Here is a 13,400-nt window from a genome sequence, read left to right as displayed (position 1 = left end):
CTCATTGTACATTTCTAGCTTGGTTCCCTATTTATGCATAAATTAATTATTAATAATGATACTAACAACAGCAAACTTTCAGGTAATATTATGTGCCAGACACTATTCTAAGTGCTTATATATATTTACTCATGTAATAGTCAAATCGATAGTAAATGTAATTATTATCCCTATTTTACAGTTGTGGAAACTGAGACAACAATAAGATAATTTAATTGAGTTCATACAACTAGTGAGTGGCAGAGCTAAGATTCAAAACCAGGCATTCTGGGTCCAGAATTTGTACTCTTAGCCACTATGATACTATGTTATAAGATAAATTAAGTAGAGGCACATCACACACACACACACACACACACACACACACACACACACAGTGCCCTGCAAAGGGAGCTTTTTAAAAGGTTCCCTACACCTATATGACCTAGAAGAAGACAAGGAATGTCTCTGGACGTCATCTTCCTCACTGGAAGAAATAAGATATTAAGACATTATGTTAAGATACATTCTAAGGTTAGCATTTTATGATCCAAAGATTCTGTCTGTAGCATATGGCTTCTTTGCTTTTTATTGGCATAACTCAATACTAAAGCCAAGTATTCATGTATTTCAAAGAAAATGCTAAAAGACAATAAAAAATGACCCCCAGACAATGAAGAAGCAGTAGTAGCTAGAATAGAGGAATTAGAATTTTACCTCACATATAACATGCTTTGAGCTTCCTGGAACACACTTAAGACACAGTTTCCCTGAAGTCTTTCTATTCTCCCTACAGGGTACCAGATTATAACAATTTTTAGGGAATAAACTAGCAAACTAGGTCGACGAAATACCTATCATTCCTTCATATCAATACACAAAATTTAAACTTTTGTATACCGTATAAGTAAAAATACTTTTACATATACTGAAATTAAAAACATTTTCCATAGGGCCAAACCACAGAACATAGTATCTTAATAGTGTCACAGGATACTTTGAGATGATGAAAATCTGAATCCTGTAAATCCCAATCAAAAGTACACACCCTTCTGATAAATAGTACAGCCAAGTTAGTTCTATAATATGCATCCACAAGTATATAAAGTTGAACTATAAATACATTTCAATCTCATACATATTTCCTTTATCATTTGGCTTAATTTTATAAAGCCATTATTTCCTTATTTCCAACCTTAAAACTCCTTCACTACCACAGTCAGTTATATCATATTCAGTTCATTAGCTTTCTTCTCATTTGAAAATAGCTCTACTCTTAAAATTACTTTAATTCAAAAATTTTAAATAAGTTTTAACATTTTCTATATTTTAGTCAACTTGATAAAATAATAATTCTTCTGAACAAAATTATCACAAAGCAAGCCCCTGTTCTTAAAAGTGAACAAACATTTGACATACTCACGAACTATAATTATCGCCATTGCAAAGTTAGATTTACTCAATGCAACCATATAAAAATGATGAACTTCAAAGAAAACTAACCTATAAAAATCTAATAGTATTCAAACTAAAATAATCAGAAAAAAGTTTGTTAGAATTGCTATTTTCTTAAATTCTTCACACATAAACTGTCACAGTATATTGAGAATGAATTTCCTAAAGTTCCAAGTTGAATTGCATTTAATTCTCAATTGTTAGAGAAAATAGAAATGTTAAGTCTCTTTAAAATTATTCTAACAGACTACTTAGAAAGCCTTGCCGTAATAGAGAAAGTAGTAAAATTACAAAGCAGTTGGAGGATGGGGGATGGAACTTTATAGACATTGAACTTCTGGCCTGAACTTTCCCTTCTGTGATAAAAGCCACGAAATCAGACTCTAACTCAGCCTTGTCAGCACTATAGTGGAGGGCACTGATCTTCTTACCCCTTGTGTGCATAGAGAGAAGAATGAGCAAGAAAATGTGAAGCTGCCAGTTTAGTTCTTCCAGCCAACCCATTGCAGCAGCAGAGCAGTCAATGTGCCCTGCCTGTTTAAGCCTCCTGTTTCTTGCCTTTCCGTCTTTCACTGAGACTCCTCTGCTGCCACTCTTGTCAGATCTTCTCGCAAGCCTGCCAGCAACCCTGAGACAGGACCGTGAAAGACAAGCCTGTTACAAACTGGTTCTGTCACCACAGAGACTTCAACTGATCACCTCGTGGGGAGGACAACAAAGGGCGGTGAGGACCCTGAGCTGGATTGTTTTCTTAAGAAAGGAGCCTGACGCAGCTGCCCACACAAGGGCTAGCACACGCCGGGGCTTCACTCTGCACTGGCAACACTCATGTCCCCCAAATCTCTCAGGCAGCTATGAGGGGAATCCATAGCAAACCTCATTTAAAACGTTGCTGTCATAAAATAGTTTGTTTCTTTTACCAACATTTATTTTCTCTGCTAAGAATTTTAACTGAGAAATGTAAAAAGAAAACAAGAAATAATATTTTTACTTAACGAAATGCCAGAAACAGTGCAACAGATCAAAGTATTATGTTACAGCAGTTTACTCACACTACGTCAACAGATAAATAATACCCTTGAATCAAGTGCACAGATATGAAAAGGGTCACATGTAAAAGTAATCACTAATAAATGTTGCAAGTTAAGATATTTCAGTTATGACTATAGTTTTAAGTGCTGTTAACCTAACCGACTTTATTATGTAAATAAAACCATTGCAAGTTTTTCCACTTTTTAGATTTTAACTGTAACTGTTTCTCAATGTAAATTATGAACATTTTTGTGAAGTTTCATTTGCCATGATACTGAATGATAAAGAAATTTTTTCAAATTTGTTTTTGTTTTACTCTGAGAACTGTCAATAATAAAAGAACACCAAGAAAGATAAATGAATTGTCAGTATATGTAGAAACTACAATGTTACCACAGACAAATACAAACAGAGGTTATTATTAAATCCCATGAGTTTATCTGAAAAAGGATTTATGAGTAGAGTAGCAAATGTATTACAATGGTTATATCTAGATATCATCATTATACGTTTACTTGATATTTTAAAAAATCTTTTCTTGGAAAAAGAATCTCTGCTTTCTTCTCACTTTCAAAAGACACCCCTCATTTGCCCCTGCTCCTGACCCCATCCTGCACCTCCCAGCACTATTCCACTAGGTACCATTCAAATCTACTCTCCAGTTTAGGAAAGTCCAACAATGTTTTGTTTTGATGATTTTACACATACTACAACCAATCAACACTCTCAATTTATACTTTCATAAGTACTTTCATGAAATTTAACCAAAATACAGAATTTTAACCATGTAGGAAATCTTAAACTACTCTGAGCTTAATAAACGACACATTCTGCATTTCACAGAAGCCATGCAACTTAGTTATCAGAAACATGGAAGTTGGTGGTGATTAAAAAGAACTGTCTTTGAGTAATACTTATCCATATCCCTTTTAGTTGGGAAAAGAGATTGGTATATAGTAAAATGAGTAAGGATGATTAGGAGCAGAGGGATATGTGGGAAAAACAGACAAAAATCAAGCAATAGAATCTGCTTTTCAAACCTTCTATGTTGGGCTCAGAGCCACATTCACAACATGGTTCCACTGCCAATTTGGAATCCAGCCTTGAGCTTTGGGGCAAGAAGTGAATAGCTGAAATGTGGGACAGCTCCCACTGCTCACATTTCCCCAATATGGGCTTCTATAAATGGCTGAAAGTTAAAGACAGAATCTCTGCTCTCTCCCCAGAATCCTAATTCAGTTCCAAAGAATTCACATCAGCAACCATTTCTGATTTTGAACTATGTGCAAGCTGACTTGGTTCCTCAAGAAGGTTATAATACCACAAAATAAGTATATAAGAAATAATTAAGTAAAAATGTATGACATTTTAAGATGAAGTGGCCCCAACAGAATAAACATGGAAATCCCAAGCAGAGGATGGAACAGACTGGGCCCAGACTGCAGGGAGAGCTGGATGCTGAAAGATGAATTGAACTTACACAGCAATACAGAAGTTGAGAGGAAAGAAATTATATGAGCAAGGTTTACAGGTCGATATGAATTTTCAATTTGTGCAATAGCATGAGGACAATCTTACTGGAACAGACAGCTCCTATTAGTAAGTGGCTGGAAAGAAAGCTAGACAGAGTGGAACCAAATTGTGCAGGACTTTGAATATAGGTTACAGAGTTTGGAATATATGAATTTCAAAAAAAAAAAAATTATGCTGGGCACATAGACTCATACCCCTAATCCCAGCTACTTGAGAGGCTGAGGCAAGAGGATTACTTAAGGCCAAGAGTTCAATCCAGCCTGAGCAACATAGCAAGACCCTATCTCTAAAATAATTTTTTTTAATTAGCTGGGTATGGTGGGTCATACCTGTATTCCCAATTATTGGGGAAGTTAAGATAGGAGGAATTTTTTTAGGCCAGGATTTCCAGCCTGCAGTAAGCTATGATCACACCACTACAATCCTGCCTGAGTGACAGAGCAAGACCCCATCTCCAAAAAGACTTTTGGACTTCAGCATGTAGGATGAATCTCTGAACCTCACCTTCCAACTAGGTGAAGGAGAGTGAAAACAAGATTAAACGTATGAGGAGAGGTTTCCACTTAGTCAAACTTTTTGCTAATACCTATTTCTTTCATTTAGCAATATTTTAAAAAATCAAAATGTATACCTATTAATTTCCTCCATTTTTAACTTATTTATTAACATATGCTGGGTGCCAACAATGAAGGGGATCTTCTATAAATGGCATATTAGGCCCCTGACTACTTGGTTCAACAAAATCTCATGAAACTCTTATTATGTAGATCAAAAGTCTAATTTAGCAAAACAACCCAGATTTGCCTATGATTTAACCCACTCACCCTAATGTACATATTTTTATCTATAGTTTATATTTTAATTTCCAACATCCAATCTAATTAAGCCCCTATCTGTACCAGGTCAAGAACTGGTTTCCTAATTCCACAAGCAAAACACAAATAACCACATTAAAAAGTGGGCAAACAACATGAACAGATGCTTCTCAAAAGAAGACACACAAAAGGCCAAGAAACACATGAAAAGAATGTTCAACATCACTATCAGAGAAATGCAAATCAAAACCATAGTGAAATACCATCTTACACCAGTCAGAAAGGCTATTACTAAAAAGTCAAAAATTCACAAATACTGGCAAGGCTGAGGAGAAAAGGGAATGCTTATACATTGTTTGTAGGAATATAAATTAGTTCAGCCACCATGGAAAGCAGTTTGGAGATTTCTCAAACAAGTTAAAACAGTACTACCAACTACCATTCTACTCAGTAAAACCATTACTGGGTATATACGCAAAAGAATATAAATCGTTCTACCAAAAAGACATGGGTACTTATGTGTTCATTGCAGCACTACTGAGAGTAGCAAAGATATGAAATCAACCGAGGTACCCATCATCAGTAGACTGGATAAAGAAAATATGGTACATATGCACCATGGAATACTAGTGTCATAAAAAAGAATAAAATCCTAGCAACACTGATGCAGCTGGAGGGCGTTATCCTAAGCAGATTAACACAGGAACAGATATATCCCTATTACTGCATATTCTCACTTAAAAGTGGGAACTTAACATTAGGTACACTTGGACATAAAGATGGCAACAACAGACACTGGGGCCTACTGGAGTGGGGAAGGAGACAGGCAGGCTGCCAAGGGTTGAAAAACTACTGGGTACTATGCTCATTACCGGGGTGACTGGATCAATTGGACCCCAAACCTCAGCAACACACAATATGCCCATGTAACAACCCACACATTTCCCCTCTGAATCTAAAATAAAGGTTGAAATTATCTTTAAAATAAAGATTTAGTAACTGGATAACCAAGTAAATCAATGGTAGAATGGGGAAAATTTCCCTTTCAGAATAATTCAAAAAATTTATATATTTAGATAGTCTCACTCCATGAAGCAGAGCTTAATCAACCCCACTCTTGACTCTAAGCTGTGCTTAGTGACTTGCTTCCAAGAAGTACAGTATGAAAAGGAATATAACTTTACACTGGAATAACTGGCAAACACTCCCTTGGGCAGGTGATCGAGGTTAACATGACTGAAGACAAGCCATGCTGACAACTGGTACCCCTGATATGATGAGAATGGCACTTCACCTCTATGGTCTACCTCCTCAACATCAACCACCCCAGTCTATGAGAAATACATCAGGTCGACTCCATTTCAGAAATATTAAATAAAATATCTGATCATCACTTCTTAAAACTATCAAGGAAAGTGTAAAAAAACAGTTACAAACCAATAGAGAGTAAGACGACATGTTGACTAAGTGCAAAGTGGTTTTCCAGACAGGATCCTTGAACAGACAAAAATGGCATTATGAAAAGGGAGAGAGGAAACAAATCTGAATAAAGTTTGGAGCTTAGTTGCTGGTAATACACAATTGTTCCTTTCCTAGCTGTGACACATATAGAGCTCCAAAGTAAGGTCAAATATTAATAGCAGGGGAAACTGGGTGAAGGGTAGATGAGGACTCTATATTACCTTTGGAAATTTTCTAAATCAATTATAAAATAAAAAGTTTATTTTAAAAAATGGGTTTCATAGCAGTTAAACATTCGCTCCCAATCTCCTAACCACAGAGTTGACAGCAGAGAAAGAACCAATGTGCCAAACGGTTATATACCTGCGTGTGCAGCTTTCATCACAGATTCACTTAACTGCTCCAATAGATTCGACTTCAATTACATCTTTACCTACAGGAAGAAATACCGGAAAGGAGAATAACAATGGTTTATGTCTGAGGCGTTCTTCTTCTACTGAGATAGCCAACTTAATTTTGCAAGTTAATTTATATACCAAATGAGTCTTCAAAGAAAGCTCTGAGAGAAGATTGAAAGAAAGGTCACCATTTGAAAATGTACACCTGCCAGAAGGGCAAAGGAAGGAAAAAGGAGCACTATGGAGAGTACTACTAATATGAGTAGGACATCACCGTTTGTCATTTGCAGAATTCTTACTAATGACATTCACACATTCCAGATTTACAGAGTCTTTGCTATACAGCAGAAAGGGCCTATTTGTGTTGTGTGTAATCTGGGGCAGATTATTTAAACCCTCTGCTAATTACCCCTAAATAAATGAAGGAATACAGACTACTGAACACAGTACCCAGAACATAGGAAGACAGCAGAAAATGTTAGTAATTTCCTGACAACTCTCACTAATCTCTCTCTTGCCTCCCACATGAAAAGCTTTGCTAATAAAAATAATGTTCTCTAATATAATAGGCTACAATGTAACATTTGCCGAGTTGTTCCTATCACAAACAGTGTGATCATTAAATCAAGGATACAAAATATCTCAAGTCGAGATTTTAAAAATTCAATTAAAGCTGGACACAGTGGTTTGTCCTTGGTTATAGTCCCAGCTATTAGGGAGGGCAAGGCAACAGGGCTGCTTGAGCCCAGGGGTTCGAGACTAGCCTGGGCAATACAGCAAGACCTCACCTCAAAAAAAAGTCAAATTATACCTGAAAAACTAAATATTTATTTTAATCCAATTCATTTTTACTTAATTCATTAAATATCCATGCATTTGAAGTAGAAGTATACTGAAGAATTTTAAATGGAGACTACCTTGCTACCAATTTCAATTTGTGATTTATTTTCACATAGAAACTCCCCAAATCTCCTGATTTTATGTTTATATACAGTTTTTATCTCAAAAACATTCACTATTTGCTATATTTGGGGGGATTGTGTCTACTGAATGGACGTGAGAACATTAAAAAGAGACAGCACCTGCCTTCAGGACAAAGCTTATCCTCTAGTGGGTGAAGACAAACATACAATCCAATAATGACAATGCAGTACAGTAACTGTCTGCTATGCTGAGGAAACATGGAAAAACCAGGGAACAAACAAAGATTAATTCTGCCTGAGGGTGAGGGTTGGACTTGCGTGGGGGAGGCATTTGAACCGGGTCTTCAAAGGTAAGTAGGAATTCACTGGGTGAAGGGAAGGCAAAGAAAATCTAGGCAAAGAAAACATGCAGTATAGTACGTATATGAGTAAGAAAAAGAGCAGTGCTTGCAGAGAACAGGAGAAGCTCGATATGCCTAGAGAGCAGGGGAATTAGGCTGGAAAAGTAGGCTGGGGAGGTTAGGAAGAGCCTTGTAGCCAATAATTAGAAGTTTTGATTTTATCCTACACACATGGGGAGCAATGTCTTCATTTCTGGAGGTAAGCACAGGTTACTTTCCATTGTGCAAACTGACAGCTACTACTCCTTGCAGCTGATTATATTTCAAAGGAAACTAATAAAGTTTTGGAAATAAGAAGAAAAATATTTTCCTTGGTATCTAAGAAAACATAATAATATATTTATTATTCTTAATGAGAACAATAAGGTGAGTGTTATTATTTTTTTTTTTTTAAATTTATGAGTGTTATTTTCTTTATCATGTGAACATCCCTGCTAATACTGTTTGGAATAAAATTTACTTTTCAGTTAAACTTCTGTCCAAACACACAGGCACACTCATAACAACAGTTATTTCCTTCTTCCTATTGGAAGCCATAGCCTTTTAGGTCCTACCAAGAGCTTTGCACTAAAACGTTTTTCAAACTTTCATACATGTTGTACCAAAAACAAAAGTGACCTCAGAACTGCACTGGTAATTCGTTTTATTATTCTGGCTTTTAACTAAACACTTACATACTATCATAAAAAGCTACTCCACTATGAGAAAAAAAAAAAATTAACAATGGAGGCCACGGTACAAAAACTTTTTTCCTGACTTTGGAGTTTATAAAGACCACAACTTTAGCCCTCTTTCAGGCTGCCTCCTGCCTCCCCACCCCATTCTAATTTGCAGCATTCCACATCACTAGTCATTAAAAACCCAAAGCTCCCTTCAGCTGCAGAGTGAAAGACCATCACATTATTACAAATAAACAATCCCTTTCTCCCTTGAACGAGTGACACATTATTCTGAGCACGTCTTCTCTCTGCTTTCATTGCTCTGCCAAGGTCCTCCATGAGTGGGAAGGGGTAAAAAGAGAGAAAAAATATCCCACAACTTGTCTAAAGCATGTAGAGGATGATTTGTATTCTTACTTACGGGATATGACTGTCACTGTTGATCTGCTTTCAGGCCTAGATTACATGTGATAAGGGCTGACCTTCTTTAAGTATTCACACATTATGCACTCATGGAGAGCAGGCAGGACACAAAAGTCCTTCAGATGTTCTGGACATCAATCAAGTGCACAGCATGGAGCCTGCCAAACTTTTCTTCCATTTACTCAGGGAGAGGAAGGGGGAGTCCAAGACAGACTTAATAAAGTTTAAAGCTATGCCACAATATATTTGGGGAGACCATTGTTATTAAAAGGGTGCTGTTTCAAAAAATTCTCTATAGTTACTACTGGCAACAAAAACAATTCGTATACAAAGAGACAACCAGATTTCATTTCAGCTTTAAAATCTCAAAACTTTTGTTATAAACCAGGTCTCAATAGCTTTAGCAGATTGCTATATTTTCTTTCCTGAAGACATTTTATTAAGTATATATTTTAAAAACCAAAAATATAAAATTTCTTTTATAACAATCATGCTCAAAACATATTTTTAAAGCATTTATAAAATAGAGGACATACATTTGTTACAAAACTGAGCATAGTTAAATAAACTGAAGACTAGTCAACAGCACAAACCATTTTTCACCTAACACAAATACTGTCATTACTAACAGGCAAGAGCCCCAATATTATAGTGTAGATACGATGATACCTTCTGAAACAGGCTTCTAATGTTTGTCTTTTATTGTTGCCCCTCCCCACAGCTCATGCCAGGAATTTGAGGTAGCTTTTGAAAAAGAACAAATAAGCCCCAAACTGTGTTCTCTTAAAATATTGCAACACTCTATACTTGGAGGGCATGATTTCAGCAACAGCACAATCAAATCCATCAGACAAAGATGCTTCATGGAATTTGATGATAGATTGATACTTTAAATCTACTACAATATCGTTTACCTAGCGATCACAAAATTCTTTTTAAAAGCTAATGTCATGCTATGAATATAATAATTATATGCATGGCCTGTGCACAAAATAAGATTAGACACAAAGGTTTACAAAACAATTCATGAGACAACAAGGCAATGAACATTAAAAGAGCAGGAAGAGAATTCAAGGTAACTTATATGATTAAACTACCAAAGAAAATTAACTTAGTAAATTTGCCAATTAAAACAACAACAACAACAAACCCTCCAGATTGCCTCTATATATGCATTATTCTTGCATGGATCTTTAGTTTATTATTTGGTTTTAGTGATATGCTACTAAAAGACCATGAGGTCAGACTTGCACCCTAGTAACAGGGAACTAGGTGACAGATAAACTGTGAGGTTATTCTTTATGTTAATCATTACAGAGTAAACTATCACCTGGAAAATATGACTATCTCAGGAAAGAAACTGAACTGGAATGAGAGGAAGATGTCTTGGCAGGAGATGGGAAGCAAGAAACCCAGGCAAGACTAGTGTAGTTATTTCCAGATAGAACTCAGAATGATGACAGCTAGGATCATGATGACAACAATGATAATGATCATGATCCATACTATTTGGCCATCTTTTACTGTTTGTGAGGCACTATTTGTGTACCTAACATACAGGTTTAAGCATCCCTTATTTAAAATGATTGCGGTCAGAATTGCTTTGGATTTCAAAGATTTTTAGATTTTGGAATTTTTACATAAACATAAGATATCTTGGGCATGGGACCCAAGGGTAAACATGAAATTCATTTACGTTTCACATGCACCTTACAGACACAGTCTGAAGGTAATTGTATACAATATTTTAAATAATTTTTTGCATGAAACAAAGTTTGTATACATCAAGCCATAAGAGAACAAAGGTGTCACTGTGTCAGCCACTCTTACAGACAATCTCTGTTTGTTTGGCATCACCATTATTTCTGACTCTCAATTTGTACATTATCAATAAGCAATCATTTTCTCCCACTTATTCACATGTAAGTACTTAACAGTAAAAATTATGACATACCATTAATACAATAAAAATGTGTCAGGTGTAGAATTTTCCACTTTTGGTATTAGGCAGGTGCTCAAAAAGTTTTGGATTTTGGAGTATTTCAGATTTTGGATTAGGGATGCTCACTCTGATTATTTCATTTAATCCTCACTGCCGCCCTGTGCAGCAGGAAATATCATTCCCAATTTCAGATAAGAATACTGTGTACACCTAAGATATAAGCCCTGAGAAATGGTTAGGAATCCATTGGGGCCGGGCGCGGTGGCTCAAGCCTGTAATCCCAGCACTTTGGGAGGCCGAGACGGGTGGATCACGAGGTCAGGAGATCGAGACCATCCTGGCTAACACGGTGAAACCCCGTCTCCACTAAAAAATACAAAAAACTAGCCGGGCGAAGTGGCGGGCGCCTGTAGTCCCAGCTACTCGGGAGGCTGAGGCGGGAGAATGGCGTGAACCTGGGAGGCGGAGCTTGCAGTGAGCTGAGATCCGGCCACGGCACTCCAGCCTGGGCGACAGAGCGAGACTCCGTCTCAAAAACAAAAACCAAAAACCAAAAACCAAAAAAAAAAAACAAACAAAAAAGGAATCCATTGGATCAGATACCAATACTTCACTAGGTAGGGACCTATGTATTTTTGTTCTAGGAGAAATATCTGGGGTCAAAAAAAAAAAAAAAAAAAAAGTCCATTCAGTGGATGGAGGACTCCAAGAATCTGGGATGCTGGTGAGATTCACTCAGCAAACATGACTACCAGAAATTCTGAGGGCTGGAGCATAAAAGGAGGATCAGATATTCTAAATTCCAAATCTGTAGATTCAGAGGAGGTGACACTAAACACTGTGTCACGCAACAGCAGTGCCTTCAGAGGTCAGGGATTTCCAACCCATGGCGAGGTGGAACTCTCCTCTAAAGCGTGTAAAGTGTTTATTATAAAAAAACAAGTATAGACCACGTGTGGTGGCTCACACCTGTAATTCCAGCACTTTGGGAGGCCGAAGTAGGAGGATCGTTTGAGCCCAGAAGTTCGAGACCAACCTGGGCAACATAGGAAGACCTCATCCCTACTAAAAACAAAAAAATGTACCCAGGTGTGGTAGTGCACAACCGTATTACTAGCTACTCAGCAGGCTGAGCTGGGAGGATCACTTGGGCCCAGGAGGTTTGCACATCAAATACATATATTGTCATTAACATAAAGCAGTATTTTATATGCATTCTTTTTTTTTTTTTTTTTTTACTGTTATATTTTTTTTATTTTTTTTTTATTTTTTTTTTGCATATATAGTAATTTAATTTTTATTTTTATTTTTTTTATTTATTTATTTTTTTTTATTTTTTAAATTTATTTATTATTATTATACTTTAAGTTGTAGGGTACATGTGCATAATATGCAGTTTTGTTACATATGTATACTTGTGCCATGTTGCTGTGCTGCACCCATCAACTCGTCATTTACATCAGGTATAACTCCCAATGCAATCCTTCCCCCCTCCCCCCTCCCCATGATAGGCCCCAGTGTGTGATGTTTGCATTCTTTATAAGTTTCTCAAAGACCCTTCTAAGCAACTAAGGAGAGTGAGGTGCCTTGGAATTGAGGAAAGGGTTTTTTCTTCCTTGCATAAGGCTGTACTTTAGGAGGTACCATGAGGTAGCACTGTAGGCTTAGAAGGCACACGAGTGGACGAATAAAGCTATCAGAGTCATGTAATGTAGTCCTTCCCTCACTGGAAGAGTCTGAGTTTGTTTTAACAAAACAAGATGTTTTCTTCACACCAAGAGAACTTTCTAGAAGATTTCCTTTGTCCCACCTATAAGGAACTACTTATAAAGGGTTTGTGTTTGATTTTTAAATAGCAACAGATACACACTGACATTGTAATTATTAACACTTTGACTCCTGGAGTCCACAAGTTAAAGTTACACACTATCATGAACCATTGAGCTAATAACCTGACTTGCCAGAAGCTCTATTTTAAAGGGATTCTAAGGACATTTTCTTCTTTATCAAATTAGTGCTAAAGCATCCCTAAGCAGAAAATCAACATCTCTAGTACCCATTTGCCGTTTATAAAAAGCTGAACAAAGTTTCGTATCAAAACCAATTTCTTAAAAATGATTACTGTAACTCTTATTTCATCCTAAAGTCAATTGTGCATAAAATTTATGCAAATCCAACTTGAACTGATATAAAATAAGTAAATTGAAAATGAAATTTTAAATAGATGTGATAATATCAACACTAACTCTACTTAACACAAAAGGATCTGAAGTATCGCTCTTATCTACACCCTTAAAGAATGTTTGCTTAAGCTGTTTCTCCATATACCATATGAGAATAGCTACTAGAAAATCTGTTTTCAACTATTTGGAAAATATT

The 13,400-nt window shown here is 36.4% G+C and overlaps 1 protein-coding gene across 13 annotated transcripts in view; it reads right to left on the bottom strand.

Annotated features, from left to right (window-relative positions):
* Positions 1-13,400, bottom strand: part of BMPR1B (bone morphogenetic protein receptor type 1B) — a 395,286-nt gene that overhangs the window by 100,506 nt on the left and 281,380 nt on the right. Inside the window, exon 1 of one of the 13 annotated variants that reach the window (XM_078001804.1) lies at positions 1,866-1,961. Within the exon in view, the coding sequence (XP_077857930.1) occupies positions 1,866-1,938 (73 nt within the window). The 5' untranslated portion in view covers positions 1,939-1,961. 13 annotated transcript variants of the gene reach the window in all.

Source organism: Macaca mulatta, chromosome 5 (genome assembly GCF_049350105.2).
Source record: "Macaca mulatta isolate MMU2019108-1 chromosome 5, T2T-MMU8v2.0, whole genome shotgun sequence".
NCBI lineage: Eukaryota > Metazoa > Chordata > Mammalia > Primates > Cercopithecidae > Macaca > Macaca mulatta.
This window is presented reverse-complemented; position numbering and strand designations above follow the sequence as displayed.